The following is a 15,690-nucleotide window of genomic DNA, read 5'->3' as shown; positions in this document are numbered from 1 at the left end:
TTTTTCCCCAATTTTCAATTGATAGAACAATTATAGAACAGTTTTTACTTAGAATTAGGTTTTCTAGTTACTTCCGTGGTTATTTTGACCAAAAAAATGTTTCACCCCCTTGAAGGGGTGGGAACTGCCCCCAATTTAAAAAGCACCATAGTATATAGGGTAAACTTTGTTTCTTGAGGTATTCCCTACTTACTGTCAAAATATCAAATACCTCATTTCTATATTGTGCAATGTATTTTTATGCAAACTGTTTCATGAATGTTTACGTTTTTATTTCTTTTTATTCTTCTTCTTTTTCTTCTTCTTTTTCCTTTTTGTATCTGGGCTTTAAAGACTGTTTCTTCTTCAATATTAGCTTCCTAAATTGTTTAAGTTATCGCATAATCTTTTTCCTAGTCTGCATATACTTCTTCGTCCATTTGGTGACTTATCTCCTGCTATTTGTACTATCCTATCCTCTGCCTTTCTACTAATGTGTTCGTTCCACTCCTGTTTCCGTTTTGTCACCCATCCATTTATGTCTTCTACATTGCATGATCTTCTTATGTTTTCGCTTCTCTCCCTATCCAACAGACTTTCCCTGATATTCGTCGGTTTATTTTCATCTCTGTTGTTTCTAGTAGTCGTCTCGTTTTAGATGTGTCAGGTCTTGTCTCCGCCGTGTATGTCAATATAGGTCTAATTGCTGCTTTATAGATTCTTGCTTTTGTGTCTTGTGTTAGGTGTTTGTTCTTCCAGATTGTGTCATTAAGAGATCCCGCCGCTTTACTTGCTTTTATGCGAGCTCCACACTCTCGCTGAAGTCGATCGAGGTTCAACAAGTACGAGAGTGTAGACGGCCACCTTGTGTAATTTTGCCTCACTTCACTCTCTGTCAGTCTGGTCAAAGGTATATTTGTCGGTATCGCACCGCTCTTTGTCGGTATCGCACTTCCTCGCGAAGTAGAACGAGTGTGTAGTGACGGTACTTCGGACTTCGGTCAACTTTGGCGAAGTAACTTCGCCGAGAGTGTGGAGCCCGTTTTATGCTTTATTGTCGTACTTCTTTTTCAATATCTCCATGTTTTTATTTGAGCTATGAAATAAACGTCCTTGTAGAAAAGATTTATTTTTTTGGAAATTATTTCGCGACTCCTTCAGCTCTTTAATCCCCCTCAGCTCTTTAATGCGACCCCCTGGGTGTCGCGAATGTGAATTCCATTAAGTTTTCCCATGCCTGTTAATATTATTGTTTACACATTGTATATATTTAAGAAAATAAACAGTAAAAGCAAACTTTGTATATGTCAACGTGCATAAGTGGACGTTATATTTTTAATAAAAACCAGATTTGAAGTGGTAAAACCTTGACATTTCACAGTACTCCAAATTGACAAGATGTGGTCTTTAAGGTGTGACTGATCTTTGTCTAAACTGAATTGAACAATCGAATGTGTCATATTTTTAGATGGTTATGGCACAATGGAGTAATTATTCACACTTGCGGTGAGTCCAGGCGCTAGGGTAAGCTCCGCTGCAAAACTGACATAGGCGCCCTTCGTTTTTGTTTAATTTTTTTTTGAAAATGTTTTATTTTCAATCTTTTCTTAACTGAGAACAATAGGTAAATTATTTGACCAAAATTAAATGACCTGTAGAGGGAGATCCAGTGATCACCCTCTTTACATAAATTAAATTAAAACAAGTGAAAATAAGTTTAGTTATCACAGATTATTTGAGTCTCCTTGCTAGGTCCACTACTTTGAATCTCTTCAGGCGTCGTGCATCATTATGGTCATCAGTGAGGTTGCTGGCTAACTCGTTTGGATGAGATTCTAATCTCTTGGTATATTTTTTGTAATATTCTGTTATTACTGTTTTTATTAATGGTACTTGATAGGGATGGAGGTTTTTGACAAAACACCGGTTTTCGGTTATACCGTTTTTTTTGCTTACGGTTTAACCTGGCGGTTAAAACCGGCCAAAAAAAAACAGTTTTTGGAAAAACTGGTTTTCGGTTTTTTTAATCCAATAGGTTACAAAATTACATTTACAATGCACTTTAGTTTGTGATACTCCATTCGACTCGATATCAATATTATGACAGCCCTGGCATTAAGGCTATCTGCTCCCGGTGAGGGTGGTTATCCCTTATCCGAGGGGTGGAATAATTGATACGCTTTTACTTGTTGAGTTGTTTTATTTACACTCGCATGAGCATAAGCTGGTAGCACCGCACCCAAAGAACGTCTCGTGAAGAAAAAGAGACACTATCTTTAATGTGGAAATATTACGTCTGATCACAAAATAGAATGACGAATGTCTAATATAATAATAAGAATTCCCTTGTTATAGTTTTGCTGTTTATATATTTAGAAATGCCTATTCAGCATCGACCATGAAAAGTGTTTATAATTGACTCTGCAATTATTAGTGAATCGTGATCTAGGATAACAATATTTGTATAATCGAATGAAGGTTGTAATATTGTTATGATGACATAAATAACTGAAAGTAATTATCGTAGATAATTACAGGGTGTTTTTAAGATATATCTACTGAGTACAGATGAATTCTTGTACACCTTCCCTTTTTAGGAATTTTCCGACTACGGGGAGGGAAATTTGCAAGTCGTGCTACCAACCCATACTGTGTTGTAATCAATACAAAAAATTTATTTTATATACAAACTTCCTAAGCCTACGCAAATACATAAATAATATAAAATGTTCGTTTAACAACATTGTTTCGTAACACTTGTCACTCACTGTGTTTTCGGATTGTAAGCATATAATCTATTCTTATGTATTTCCTTGATTTTATTGTTTTCTATTCTGATTTTACAATTAACGTTATTTACTTCTGTTATCGTGAAAGGACCTACATAAAGACTATCAAACTTACCATTCTCTTCCCTTTTTACAAGGACTAGGTCTCCTATTTTAAAGTGTTGTGGTGTTGCTTTGAGCTTATTCTTTTCTTGCCGCTCTTTTTTGTGTTTTAATAAGAAGGTTCTGGCTCTCTCGTGTGCGCTTTGTAGTTTGTATCGTAACTCATTGCAGTAGGCATCTATATTGTAACATGGTTGAATCTCATGTGTAAGGTCTTCCGGCAGGTTAACCTTCCTGCCATATAACAGTTCGAACGGTGTGTATCCATGATACGCGTTAGGGGTTGTATTGTAGCAGTATGTGAACATTCTGCAACACACATCCCAATTTTCTCTGTCTTCGTCTATGAATGCTCTTACGTACTCGTTCAACGTTCTGTGTAGTTTTTCGCAACTTCCAATGGACTGTGGGTGGTATGCCGTTGAAAAGTTGTGTTCTATTTTTAATAGCTTTGTTAATTCCTGCATTACTTCGTTCTTATACTCTGTGCCTTGGTCTGTTCTTATTTGCTTCATGAGTCCGTATGTTGGTATGAAATGATCAAAGATTCCTCTTGCTATTGTCTCTGCTTCTTTATTGCACACTGGTATGCTGACCGCGTATTTTGTCAGTTCACACAACATTGTGATACAGTATTTATTACCTTCATTACTTCTCGTGAATGGACCTATTGTATCTATGTATACTATGTCCCATGGTTTGAAAGATGTGTCCGATATCACGAACTCTTCGACATGTGTTCTTTTCGGTTTGTTAATTTGACATTTGTGGCATTGTTTTACGTATTTTCTTACGTCTTTTTCCAAATTTTTCCATCGGAATCTTGCCTTTAGCTTCTTAATTAGTCTGTTATTCCCTACGTGTCCTCCGAACATCGGGTGATTATGGTATTCTCCTATTAATCTGTGTTTTTCTTTGTCATCTTTTATTGTTTCTGGTACTTCACATATGTATATTTCTATATTCTTCAATTTTTTATTTCCTTCTTTAATAAATTCATCAATTGTGCACATTTTAAAAATAATATCATTTACGTATATTTTTACTTTACGTACTGCATTCTCTACCGCCAGCTTATCAAGCTGTACCAACGCTTGGTTTAAATCGAAACGATTCAATCCTGTGGCTATGCTTTTGCTGCATTTTATTTTGTTTTTGGCCCTAATGCTCAGTCTTGGTGAGATTAGTTCTGCTCCAAAGGACAAAATTGGTAGTCTATGCGCCTCTAAATTATTTAGTACCTTCCTTACTGTCTGTTTGGTGGCTTCTGGCTGTAGTGCGAGTTCACTTTCAGCCTTTGTTTGTCTTGCTTCTTTCTCCTTTTCTTTTGCTTGAGCTCTTGTTATAGCTAGTATATGGGCGTTGTCTATGTATAGGTTTTTTAGTTGATGCAATGTTATTCTTGAAAGGCTGTCTGCGTAGTTACTTTTCCCTGTTATATACTCTATTTCGAAGTCATATTCTTCTAGGTCTAATCTGATCCTCGTGAGTTTTGAGGTTGGTTCTTTCATTGCAAATAGGTGTGTCAAAGGTTTATGGTCTGTTTTTACTTTGAATGTTGGTGATCCATATAGATAACATTTAAAATAATTAATTCCCCAATGAATCGCTAGTAATTCCTTAACGATTATAGGTTTATTACATTCTCCTTTACTAAAACTTCTTGATGCATATGCTATAGGTAGGTCAATTCCGTTATAATCTTGACTTAGGATTGCTGAACAACTCTCATTGGATGCGTCTGTTGTTAAGATAAACTGTTTGTTGAAATCAGGATATTTTAAAATTGGTGGTTTCGTCAGAGATGCTTTAAGCTTTTTGAATGCTTTTTCACACTCCTCGGTCCACGAAAATTCTACTCCTTTCCTCGATAATTTGTTGAGTGGTCTGCATATTTCCGCAAAATTTTTAATAAAACGTCTGTAATAGTTGCAAAATGCTACAAATCTCTTTGTTTCTTCCGCTGTCTTAGGTGTCGGATATTGTTCAATTGCTGCATACTTCGCTTTGTCTGGTGATACTCCCTCTTGAGAAAGATCATGCCCTAAATATGTTACTTCCCTTCTAAAGAATTGACATTTTCCTGGGTTAAGTTTCAAATTGAATTTTCGACATGTCTCGAATGTCTTTTTCAGGTTGTCTAAGTGATGTTTTTCGGATATTCCAATTACTACGATATCGTCCATGTAAAGAAATGCTTTGTCTGGTGTTAATCCTGAAAATGCTATTGACATCATTCTTGAAAAGCTATTTGGGCTTACATTTAATCCAAAAGGTAATCTGGTAAATTGAAATGCTCCATTTTCTGTGCTGAACGATGTGTATTTTCTCGATGATTTTTCTAATGGTATCTGGTGAAAGCCCGACATTAAGTCTATAACTGAAAACCATTTTGCTCTTCCTAGTTGATCTAATATCGAATCTATTCTTGGTAATGGAAATTTGTCTGTAACTATCTTCTTGTTCAGTTTTCTAAAATCTATGCATTATCTCCATGCTTTTCCTCCATCTATAGCTTTTTTCGGTACCAGTACTACTGGGCTGTTGTACTCGGATGTAGATGGTTCTATGATTCCTTGGTCTCTTAGGTTTTGTACTTGTCGATTTAATTCCTCTGTTTGCGCATGAGGTGTCCTATAATTCTTGATATATACCGGAGTTTGGTCTTTAACTCTTAGTTTTTGTTCGTAGAAATTGTTACAGGTTAACATATCATGCCTTAGGGCGAATATGTCTGAATATTCCTCGCATAACGATACTAAGTTGTCTCGTATGTATTCTGGTATGTCTAATTTCAGTGATTCTCGTAATTCTTTTTTCCTGTCCTTGCTGTCGTTGACTAGCCTATATATATTGAATAGTTTAATATCCAACGTCCTGATTGTGCTTGCGTCTACATTTACTGTTTCGTACGTTGTGTTCAAAATTTTGATGTATGGATTATTACTTGAAATAATTGCTCTTGCTATGAATATTCCTGGTTGTATTTCTTGCTGTTCCACTATCCTGTCTTTCTTTAACGTTTGAAAAATTTTTACGATTCTGTTAATTTCACATCTAGGCGGTATTATTATGGTGTCATTGTCTATATTATCCAGAATTTTCGTACTAATGTAACAATCGTTGTCCTCTTTAATGTGCATTTTAAGGTTTGCGTAATCTAGTATACATTGAAAGTTAGAAATAAAGTCTCTCCCAATGATTCCGTCTGTTGGAATTGGAAAGTTAGGTTCTACCAATTGAAAGATGTGTTCGAATCGAGTTCCTTTTACTTCGAGTGTTGTCCCAACTTCTCCCATTGTTTGCAACTCTCCTTTAGTGACTCCTTTTATTTTCGCCTTTGTGTTTGGTTTCACCTGTTCCTTCATAAAATCTTGTGAACATTTTAGTATTGAAATGTCAGCTCCTGTGTCTATGATAAAAGTGCTTGTGTTTTCAAGAATTCCTGTTTTCATTCGTACAAAGTTCGTTAGGTTTAGGTCGAAGTTGTAAATGTTATATTTTATTTCTGCCTGTGTGCTTCCAACTTCTTGTTCATTCAAAACCCCAACTGCTGGTTTTCTTGCTCTTCTTGACTGTCCTCTATTTCTAGTAACCTTACGTTCCTGTTACGTCCGCCTCTCTGGTTTCCTCTGTATGTTTGATTGTTAAATTGTCTGCATCCTCTGTTCGAATAATTTCGTTGATTGTCCGTTGCTTCTCCTTCGTTCCGTTGTCCGAAGTTATTTCTTCTTCCTCTGTCATATTTGTTATGGTATCCTCTTCTGTATTGCTGCTGTCCTCTCCTATTCTCGTAGTTTGTCCTATAATTTAAGACTCTTCCTTGTGCATTTTCTTCAGTCGTATCGATCGACAAAAATTTAGATACTACTTCCTGCGGTGATGTAAAGTTAACTGCTTCCAGTATTAGCTTAGCTTTCTCTGCATTAGCGTTTCGTTTCATTGTTGTTACTACTGCTTCCGTCGTATATTTCTTTGCTGAGTCAAGTGGCATTCCTTCCGCTATGTATGCTACTTTTAATTGTTCTGCTAACTCTTCCACTTCAGATGCGTACACTGCTGCATCTCTATGCCCTTGCCTTTTTTTGGCTAATTTGGCTATTAATTCTTCGGATTATCACCTTTTAATTCTTTCTTTAGTGCCTCAGCTATCCGTGGAATCGTATCTTCTGTGGTTATTAGGTTCCTAGCCTTATTGGTGAGTCGCGTTTTTATTAGCGTTACAGCTTTGTCTTCATGACCTTCTGCCAATTTTCCAAGTAGTTCTAATGCGTCTAAAAATGGTTGTAATTTCCCTGCGCTTCCATCGAACTCGTTGGGCAATGTCTTGCTTGCGATATTCAAAAATTGATTGATTGTCAAAGCCATGTTTAATATTGTTATATCTTGTTTTATGTCACCTTTTTCCTCTTTTATTCCGTCGTTAATTATTTCTTCTTCTCCTTCCTCGTCGCTTTTTCCTTCTTCTATTTCCTCATCGCTTTGTTCCTCTTCAACTTCCTTGTCGATTGGTTGATGTATTGAACTTGGAACCACTGTTCTCACATTTACTGCTTGAAATGATCGTATAACTTTGTCTCTGATTTTTCCAAAATATTTGTTGCACGATTCCCTTTGTTTGTCCGAAAGTGCTTCCCAGTTTTTCCTAGTCAATTGCGTGAACTTGTTATAAGCTTTAATTAGCTGTGTCGTCACTTCTTCCTTTATGTCCTTAGGTTTCGGAACTTTTTTCTTTAAGACTCTTCTGCTTTGCCTGTCTATTTCTTGTGCAATTTCCTCAACTATTTTGACAAAATCTTCCCAAGTAACTTTGTTGCTACTCATTTATACATAATTTTTTTTTCAGCTCCTGCACTTCTTAGCGAAAATATAAATTCGATAGTCTTACGGTGTATATAGATATGTAGTATATAGATATATAGTAAAAAAATATGGAGATAAAATAATACGTCAATATATGGTAAAAATATGTAAAAATTGCAGTGGTAATAAAAAATTCAAAAATAAATAACGTTATATTAACCCTTGTAAATAAGTAGTTAGAATAATAATTTAAATGTATTATGCATATAGCGTATATTTGTTATATATCGTATATTTATTTTGATAGGTATATTTACGATAGCAAATATTAAAATCATAAAAAATTGCAAAAATGTACTAAACATCAGTAGTCAAATAATAATTGAATAAAAGTCAGCAAGGATAAAGTATACGTTGATAAATATGTAAAAAAAAATCATATAAAATTGTATCATTGCGTCCTATAATAACTTAATATGAGGGTAAAAAAATCTTTGTATATTGATAAATATTGGTAATAGAATAGAATAATTAAGTAAAAATAGGTAAACTTGAAACATATATTAATGTAATTAAGGTAGCACATAATGTTTATACTTTATACTTTATATTAACCAGGAAATACCATAAAAATAGCTAATATGGACTTACCACTTTTACACGTCAATGTTCGCTGTTGATCTCGCCAGTCCACGATGAATGTTCCTTTTGAGGTTCCTCCTGTGGGCCTTCCATAACGACCACGCCAATCTAAGAATCAGAACAGCCGTAATTCCGTAAAGCAGCACCTTCAGCTCCGTATCGGGTTTGACGTCCTTATTCTTGACGATAAAGTTGCTGTTCACCACTCCGTTCTCCTGGAGTTCATCCTTGGATGACTTTCCTCCCATCCTTGATCCATCAGGTCACGTCTGGTCTGGATCGCCATATGACAGCCCTGGCATTAAGGCTATCTGCTCCCGGTGAGGGTGGTTATCCCTTATCCGAGGGGTGGAATAATTGATACGCTTTTACTTGTTGAGTTGTTTTATTTACACTCGCATGAGCATAAGCTGGTAGCACCGCACCCAAAGAACGTCTCGTGAAGAAAAAGAGACACTATCTTTAATGTGGAAATATTACGTCTGATCACAAAATAGAATGACGAATGTCTAATATAATAATAAGAATTCCCTTGTTCTAGTTTTGCTGTTTATATATTTAGAAATGCCTATTCAGCATCGACCATGAAAAGTGTTTATAATTGACTCTGCAATTATTAGTGAATCGTGATCTAGGATAACAATATTTGTATAATCGAATGAAGGTTGTAATATTGTTATGATGACATAAATAACTGAAAGTAATTATCGTAGATAATTACAGGGTGTTTTTAACATATATCTACTGAGTACAGATGAATTCTTGTACAATATGATCAAAATTAGTACTATCGAAAGAAAATCAATATCAATATAAATAAAACACAATTTTTAATAAAACCATTTTATTCTATTAATTAATATATTTATTTATTATTTTATTATTATTATTTATTGATTAGTATTAAATAGAATATAGCCTAAGAATAATATATACATTGGATCGAAATAAAATTTGATTTGTGTGAATTCCAAAGATTTGTGGATTTCAGTAGTCAGATGTAGAGAATAGTAAACCAAAATTATTATTATACTACTGCTCAACAGAGAGCGCTGAAATAATTCAGGTTCTGTCGTCATTGAATATATGAGAGTAAAATATAATATGCAATTATTGTATTCAATTAATGATGCAAATTTAATTTACCATTTAAAAATATAATCCTCTAAAATACCCACCAATTATCCTCTCCTCCCAAACCCAAAAAATCCTCAACCATTTCAACTTATAAAAAATTTCCCAGACTCTTTGGAATGGGATTTAAAAAAATAATATAACATAAATATTTTACTTAAAAATAAATTGGATAATTCAATTTATCTTTTATTTTTACTACCATCAAAAAAAATTTCTCATGTATTACTTTTAACACGTTTGTATATTTGTAGAATAGGTACATTTTAACTGATTTAATACTTCCTGTATGGGTGTATCATTTTGAAAACGTAGGGAAATTCTTGGAGATTCGTATTCGTGATCAGTAATTCGATTTTACATAGTCAGAGCATTATTTTTGGTAATCAGAAAAAGTCATTCACCCACTTTCAATGTCAAGAGTTAAGTGTGAAAAATAGATGATGTTTGCGTCTAATTCAACCAGATCACTTCTTATGTAAATATTATGATTACAAATACCTTTTCAAGGAAATATTATAATATAACTTACACATCGTTCTGGCTGATGTGAGATTGCACTTTCAGTTTGCTTCTGTATTTATAAAATAAAATAAAATTTGAATTATGGTTTTGTTTGGAATAATTACTTGAGAATAATAATTATGATTGGAATCCAAAATAATACCTAACCTAATCCTAATCACCGTGAAAACCAAATAACCGGTTTTTACTTTAAAAAGAAAAAACCGGTTATAACCGGGACAAAAAAACAACCGGTAAAACCGGTTATTGCAAAGTTAAAAAACCGGTTTTACGTTTAAACCGGTAGGTTTTTCCCATCCCTAGTACTTGAGGTCTTGCTCTATCACATAGTTTGGCACGTACCAAGGGATATTCAGCATTGTCCTAAGGACTTTGTTCTGGAATCTCTGCAGTATTTCTAGGTTTGTTTGACTCGTTTTTGTTTAATTTAATTATATTTATTTATTTCAACTTTTGCAATTATTCAAAATTTACTAAAACAACACAATTTATATGATTCTTTATGTTCTTTATTCTTTATGTGCCTATCCGTGACGAATGTTAGCGATGATCATGACAATCAATCTTATCTGTAGCACAGAATAGGAAACAATAGGAAACCAGCAGCGTTGAAAAGCTGCAGAGATTGCTGTTGAAAGCTGTTGAACCAGGATCTAAGATTATTAAACCAGGACGTTCTTCTTCCTGAGCCCGATTTCCAAACATTTTGCTTGCAGGATGGCTTGTAGGATTATTGTAGATATTTATGTAGAATATTATTAATATCATTAGTAATATAATATCTAATTTATTACATATAACATTTTCTATTAAAATTAATACTGGACTATCCATTCTCGTCTGTATCATAGTTTTTTTAAAATGTGTTTTAATTAACTTTGCCACTTTTAACCACTTGCTACGATTACTGAAGCCGTTGATAAAATTTTTAATGCTATTGCAAAATTTGGAAGAGATAAATGGTTTGAGATTAGGAATTTAAATTTTTAATGGATTTTCTACACTCACCGGCACAAAATTCCGCCACCCAAAATTTTTGATTAAGTTTGACAATCTATAACTTTCTTATTTGTACTCCGATTTTTGTAACAAAAATTTTTTGCAGAGATGGCATTATACGGGGGTAAATGGAAGCGTAGTATTTTCTACTAACTTTAAAAAATTCTGTGGAAAATCGGAGGCATGATTTTATTTCATACTGCTTTTGTATTATCCTGGAGGCATCACTAAGAATCCGTTTTTTGAATTATCCGAATATCCCTTCTTTTGTAAGAGCTGTAAGTAAAAACACTACTTGGAAGAATTTTTTAATTAAAAATATCAAACGCACTAAAATTAACAAAACAAAACAAAATTAACAACAAAACAAAATAACTCAATACCGGGTATGTCCACCTCTTGCAGCAACGACTGCTCGCAATCTGTTTGGCATTGAATAAAGATGTGTTATCCTTGCCCGGGGAATAGCCCGATATTCCTCTACCAGGGCCATAACTGTACCAAATTTTCTGGAGGCCTAGGATGACGGCGAATAGCTTTCTTTAATTCATCCCATATATGCTCAATAAGATTGATATCTAGGCTGCATGTGGGCCATTCTAATCTTATCAATCCAACCTCTATTTTATGAGTCCATCAGTGTTTTTATTTACAAAAAATGGTACAGCTCGTACAAGAAAAGCGACATTCGGTTAATTTAACAAACAAAATTTTAGTGATGCCTCCGGGATAATATGAAAGGACTATGAAAAAAAACAGCATTTCAATTTTTTCACAGAAGTTTTTAAAGTTAGTGGAAAATACAACGCTTCCATTCACCCCTGTATAATGCCATGCAAGCTAAATTTTTGTATTACCGGAATACTACCAAACGATATCAATACATGTATACCTACAAACTAGTGCAAGAATCTTGAAAATTGGAGCACAAATAATAAAGTTATAAATTGTCAAACTTAATCAAAAATTTTGGGTGGCGGAATTTTGTGCCGGTGAGGGTGTTATTGTAATATTTATTTGTAATATTTATTTGTAATATTATTTGTATTTAAAATTTTCTAGTAAAATTAATAATATACTATCAAGTCTCCTCTGTATCATAGTTATTGAATTAACGGTGCTACTATTAGGGTCTGGATCCCGCGTATGAAAAAAAAGTTGATTAATAGCAACCTAAAAATTTGTTAATAGGGTATTAGGGGTGTCTAGTCGGATAAACTTTGATATATGGGAACACTGGAACAGGGGCAGTTTTAATTGTGGAACAGGTTAAAAATTTGAAACGGTCACACAACGAAAACGGAACATTTATTTTGTCCGACAGAACAGACTTAAACTCTCCGAACAGAGATTAAACTCTCATGCAAAAATCAGACTGCTATTTATCACCTGTCATAATTTCTGTCATTTGACATATTCTACATGTTCCACTCATTAAAACGCCCATTTGGTGATAAATACCAGTCTGATTTTTGCATGAGAGTTTAATCTCTGTTCGAAGAGTTTAAGTCTGTTCTGTCGGAAAAAATAAATGTGCCGTTTTGGTGGTGTGACCATTCCAAATTTTTAACCTGTTCCACAATTAAAACTGCCCCTGTTCCAGTGTTCCCATATATCAAAGTTTATCCGACTAGGCACCCTTAAGCTATTAATAAATTTTCAACTTGCTATTAATCAACTTTTTTTTTCATACGCGGGATCCAGACCTTTATAGTATGCGGTTTACCCCGAGGATACGCTCTACCTATGCATATAATAGTGTACAGAATCAGCAAATTTTGTGGCTTATTCCCAACTAAATGGGTAAAGTGAAATGACAAAGTATTAATTTATAAAATGAAATAGTTATTTTCCTAACTAGTGCGGAAAGTGATACTTTCACGCACGAGACTGCCTTTGACCCGAACGACGCGATAGCGGAGTTCGGGCAAGCAGTCGAGTGCGGGGAAGACACTTTCCGCATGCGTTAGGAACAATATTTTTTCTAGGGCCGTACGTTTGGAAAAAAGCCACAAAAAATAGAGTTATATCAATTTTTATTTAGAAGTGAAAATACACAAACTAATTCTTTGACAAGTTTGTCAAAACCAAACTTTCAATATAATGGGTTACCAAGACGACGATATTGGTTTCCATGACGACGATTCAAAACCATTGTAATTGTCTACTGATGTGACTTTAAAATATTATGTCAAAATAATTTTATTTCTTCGAATTATCAAAGGTAATACCACGAGTCCTCTAAATTTTATCGATAAATTTTTTTGTTTTCACGAAAACTTGTTTGAGTGATTTTACCCTAAATAACGAAGTTTAAGTATGAAAACGAAAAAATTTATCAAGCAAAATTTAGAGGACGAGTGGTATTTGAAAAGATTATTTTGTGAACCAATATGTAAATACGGGCATCTGTTAAATATTTTTAAGACAACTAGGATCAATGTCTTAAGTAGGTTATAGATAAATTATTTTATGATTTAAAAATGAACCAATTTATTTATTATATTGTTAATTGGGACCGTGCAAGTTCGGCAAAGCGACCTCTATTTCTACGCTCTGTACTTTTATTCGCACTTTTAATTATATTGGCCAATTATATTAGTCCTGGTTGCTGGATAATTGTCAAGGCCATAGCCCAAAAAAATAATAAGAAGAAAAAATAAGATGCAGGTTATGTTATGCAAACGTAAACAAATGTATGTAGTAAATAAAATTAGTTATTAAAATGCAGTACTGCAAGCAAAATACAATTAATTAAATTTACCTTTATATAATAATTGCATATCATATCAATATTGTGAAGCAATATATAATTTTTCTGCTTCAATGACAGAAGGTATGAAATATACGTCAATTTGACAATTTCAATTGACAATATGAATTATTTAAGATAGTTGCAATATTTCTCCGCGACTTGCGCACGGTCGTTTCTCGTTTCGCTTCCAAGTACTTGCACACCGCGAATACATAAAAAACTGTTTAAATCGAAAATGAACAATTATTAAAAACACAATTTTTATAACTAATATGAGATTTTCCAATGTCGTTCGTAACGTATTATGTGAAATTTAGGGTACCTTAAGTTTTATCAGGGAAGAGACTGTTTTATCAAGGAAGAGGCTGTTTTATCAGTATTACACTCAATGATTGGCTAGAACGACGCGTGGTGATTGGCTGAAAAAGCAAAAACGTCAGAATTTGACAGGTGAAAAAAATAATCGCGCTAATTTCATTAAAACATGAACATAGTAAGATAAATTTGAAATAAATTAGTAAATAATATCTAAATATTAGTTTATTGCATGTATTATAATATATTATAATGCCATATTAAAAGGTATTTTACTTTCCCGCACGCCGTGCGGGAAAATTTACCTTCACGCACGCCGTGCGTGAAAATGCAACTTTCGGAAACGAAATACGTGCGTGAAAGTGGCTCTTTTAGCACGGCCGTAGAAAAATAATATTTCTGTTGAGCTGTGCGTTTTATTTACTTTGTAAAGATTTTTTGTCGGCACTGTATACTTGTGCTGCTAAACAACACGATAATAATTTCTCAGGAGGGTCTGCACACTATGAATACAATAAAGATCTTTACAAAGTGAATAAAACGCATAAATCAGCAGAATTATTATTTTAATTTTACAAAGTAATACTTTGTTATATCAGTTTACTATGTTAGTTGAGAATAAGCCACAAAATTTGTTTACATATTCATGTAATGACAATGACATGCATTCAGTCCATAACGATATTGTGGTCAATATCATCATGGATGAACTAATAAGGCCTATCATATTCGAATCTGATACCCCTGTATTATTTTGACTTTTTCGGACATTTTACTACCAATTTTTACTGCTACTGGTAGATATTTGATATTACTCATACCTCATTCCTCTAGATTCATATACTTTTTATCTCACATCTTAATAATTATGTTTTCCATCTTTTGCGCTATTTTGCCGGTTATTAGCGCGCTCATCACTATATACTTTTTAATCGACGTCTATTTTAAATTTTTGTTGCTGAAATTAATTATTTTTCCCCTTTAACACGGGCGGTAAACTGTAAACTTATGGTATTTATTTTTTAGGACCCAAATCAACTTAAACGGATAAAATGTTTAGCACTTTATCGGTAATATTGTTCACTTTGAACTTGGTCGAATTAGTAATGAGTCATGGCAGGCTTATGGAACCTCCAGCGAGAAACTCAATGTGGAGGTTCGGCTTTCCCAATCCAGTTAATTATAATGACAATGAACTATTCTGCGGTGGGTTTACAGGTAAGTCGAGTGTATTTTTTACATAAAGTTTTGTTAGTTTTTTAATTGAGATTTATATATTAGTACACTCATGGGCAAAAATATGGAATATTTTGAAATTATCATGTGAATTGAATTTTTTTTGGAATCCTTAGCCCTCTCAGTTTCATATGAATTATATTTCTTTTCCGAATAGGATGTTTTAAAACGTCATATAAGTGCTCGATTGTATTTAAATCTGGTTTTTAAATCAATCTTTCAATGTACATTTTAGCTGTCATTCTAGCCCAGTCGGGATAGCATTTGACCTTGCATTAGGAGCTGCTCCAAATTTTATTTTTCTAATCTTTAGGGAGGGTCAACATTAGTATAAATTTAAAATCTCGACTGAATTCCGCCGTTGCGTTAGCCGCCATCTTGATTTTAAATGAGAACCGTTTTTGCTCAATA

General features: G+C 33.7%; 1 protein-coding gene across 1 annotated transcript in view; it reads left to right on the top strand.

Moving 5' to 3' along the window:
- LOC126880056 (uncharacterized) overlaps positions 1–15,690 on the top strand; it is an 81,111-nt gene that overhangs the window by 46,065 nt on the left and 19,356 nt on the right. Inside the window, exon 2 of the mRNA XM_050643710.1 lies at positions 15,070–15,261. Coding sequence (XP_050499667.1) covers positions 15,096–15,261 — 166 coding nt within the window. The 5' untranslated portion in view covers positions 15,070–15,095. The remainder of the gene's footprint in view (positions 1–15,069; positions 15,262–15,690) is intronic.

The sequence above is a fragment of the Diabrotica virgifera genome, chromosome 2 (assembly GCF_917563875.1).
Source record: "Diabrotica virgifera virgifera chromosome 2, PGI_DIABVI_V3a".
Taxonomy (NCBI): domain Eukaryota; kingdom Metazoa; phylum Arthropoda; class Insecta; order Coleoptera; family Chrysomelidae; genus Diabrotica; species Diabrotica virgifera.
The sequence above is the reverse complement of the archived record's forward strand: the minus strand, read 5'-3'. Positions and strand labels throughout refer to the sequence as shown.